Source organism: Oncorhynchus masou, chromosome 29, assembly GCF_036934945.1.
Source record: "Oncorhynchus masou masou isolate Uvic2021 chromosome 29, UVic_Omas_1.1, whole genome shotgun sequence".
Taxonomy (NCBI): Eukaryota; Metazoa; Chordata; class Actinopteri; order Salmoniformes; family Salmonidae; genus Oncorhynchus; species Oncorhynchus masou.
This window is the reverse complement of record NC_088240.1, coordinates 3004813-3007312: the sequence shown is the minus strand read 5'-3', so window position 1 is coordinate 3007312 and position 2500 is coordinate 3004813. Positions and strand designations below refer to the sequence as shown.

At 43.8% G+C, this 2500-nt stretch overlaps 1 protein-coding gene across 1 annotated transcript in view; it reads left to right on the top strand.

Moving 5' to 3' along the window:
- The first annotated feature begins 909 nt into the window (after positions 1-909).
- Positions 910-2500, top strand: part of LOC135521392 (receptor-type tyrosine-protein phosphatase-like N) — a 109838-nt gene continuing 108247 nt past the window's right edge. The window contains exon 1 of the mRNA XM_064947293.1: positions 910-985. Coding sequence (XP_064803365.1) covers positions 910-985 — 76 coding nt within the window. The remainder of the gene's footprint in view (positions 986-2500) is intronic.

Below are 2500 nucleotides of genomic sequence, written 5' to 3'. Positions count from 1 at the left end.
TACTTCTTCTGACGATGAATGACAATGCAGTTTTGAAAAGCAGACACTAGGTGTCACTGCTGTCATGTCAATTTGTATAAACAGCCAGGAAGCCTACGTCCTAGTTTGCATGGCAGCAGGTGGTAGGAAGAGGGAGGACATCGAACATATTGAATACTTCACGTTTTCTGTCTCTTTGTGTTCTTCAGTTAGCCCCCCCCCCCTCCTGGTTGCCTTGTTTCATTTGAACATTCTTCAAAGATGTCCCTCAGCCTCAGTTGAGGGGTGCTCATTTAGGGGTGTATGAGTAAGGCTTACCACTGGATATAATCGGCACCTTATTTGACTCGCATGCAAAAGTCAAGCAGTATCAATATCAGCACAGGTTTCGAATGAACTACTAACCCGAACCTAAAGGTGTGCTGAGAATCAGTTTCTCTATCCAAAAATAGGACAGAGGAAGCAGAACCAACATTGACCATCAAAGATAAAGACCGTATAGACCATTTCCCCACCGCTGTTCTCTGACATAAATCATCTGACATAGTCACAGGTGTAGCTCTCATTCCCGCCGGTCCACTGCGTTCTCCTGTGACGTCATTGCGGGTCCCCCACCATATGAATGTATAATAGGAATGTCCCCGCCACCACAGACCGAGAGATTCGCGCTCCCCAGTCCGCTCCAGAATTTCAAGGGTTTGGATGCCCTTGTGTCGTACGTGTGTTTTGTTTTTTTCCTCTCTTTTTCTGGCCAAACCCAGTTATTGCACTTTAGCGAAAGGTTTTGTTTCGGTGAATCCAGCGCGGTATAGTTCTGCCCGTAGCTCGGTGAAGAAACATGGGGATGTGATTCTATTTCCAACGGGACAGGAATTGGATCGTGTTGGTACATCAGACAATAGTTGTATTTTAGGTGGTGTCTGTCTAAAAATGAAGCACCCGAAGCTATGGAGAGCGTTGCTTTTCATGACGGTGTTGTACCAGTTTGGGACGTCAAGCAGATACGGTAAGATGATGTTGGAGTGTCGGGAACATGGAGTTTTAGTGGAGGCAGAGATGGAAGAGAAGAGGCAGCGATAGAGGGAAACTTCACTGAGCGGTAGCTAGTGAAGCAGTGTTCGGAATGAGGTCCGCGGTATGATTCACACGTTTGAAGGTGTGAATGGCATTACATTTCATCAAAGTAATGAAATAAATCGGAATTGGGAAGAGATATTTAGTAAATACGTTTTTATTAGTTGGATGTTTTTAAATAGCTTTGGTGTAGGTTTTTGTAACTTAAATTAACAGCTAAACGTTTAACAATTACCAGCTAAAACAACCACAGTTCACTGTTGACAAGGAAAAGTCCATAAAGTAAAAATGGTTTTCTATTGGCTTTATGAAATACCAGCTTTATAGCTTTTAGACCTGAAGTTTGCAGTGTCGGCTTTCCACTTGCATGAAGTTTATGCGTTTCAGAACCACGGAGAGCAACTAGACTACGGTTTACCGCTACTTGCATTGCCTGTTCAAATTATACTCCCCGTCTCTTCTCTGCAAACCTTGGTCTCCACTTCCCTGTTTTTATACCCCTCTCTATTCCTACTCCCCCCTCCTCCTACACCCCCGTCACACCATTTAGTTCCACATTGAGCATTATTCTGACTCTCAGGTCTCATAATGCCGAGCTCCCTGGTAACAGAGGAGCACCGCCTCATCCCAGCCAGTTACCATGGCGACCTGGCGTTATGAAGGTGAAGGTTCAGGGATTTAGTTATTTCTGTATTGTTATTCATTAGAATAATGGAAGTAGTTAGTAGGCCATTAAATTAACGTATTCCCTGTTTGACTTAAACATGCATTTTTAATGTTGTCACTAATCATTTTTACAGCATCTGTGTTCCATCTCCGTGTTTGTCTGTTATGCGGTGGAATATGCTGTCTCCATAGGTGTTGGTTTGGCCCTACCGAGCTAATTATAAGATCCCTTCATCTCCAGTGTTTCTTTTGTACACTGAAGTGCATCTGGCATTACGTGAACGTGGGTAAATTAAATGAGTTAAAACAAAAGTGCGTGGATCGCAGATGTCCCTTTAGAAGCATCCTCTGAACAATATGAATGAGGGAACAAACACCCAGAATATAGGGGGAACAAACACCCTGATTATAGGGGGAACAAACACCCTGAATATAGGGGGGACAAACACTCTGAATATAGGGGGAACAAACACTCTGAATATATAGGGGGGGGAGCAAACACCCTGAATGAACAGGGAACAAACACTCTGAATATAGGGGGAACAAACACCCTGAATATAGGGGGAACAAACACTCTGAATATAGGGGGAACAAACACTCTGAATATAGGGGGAGCAAACACCCTGAATGAACAGGGAACAAACACTCTGAATGTATGGGGAACAAACACTCTGAATATAGGGGGAACAAACACCCTGAATATAGGGGGAACAAACACTCTGAATATAGGGGGAACAAACACCCAGAATATAGGGGGAACAAACACCCTGAACAAACACTC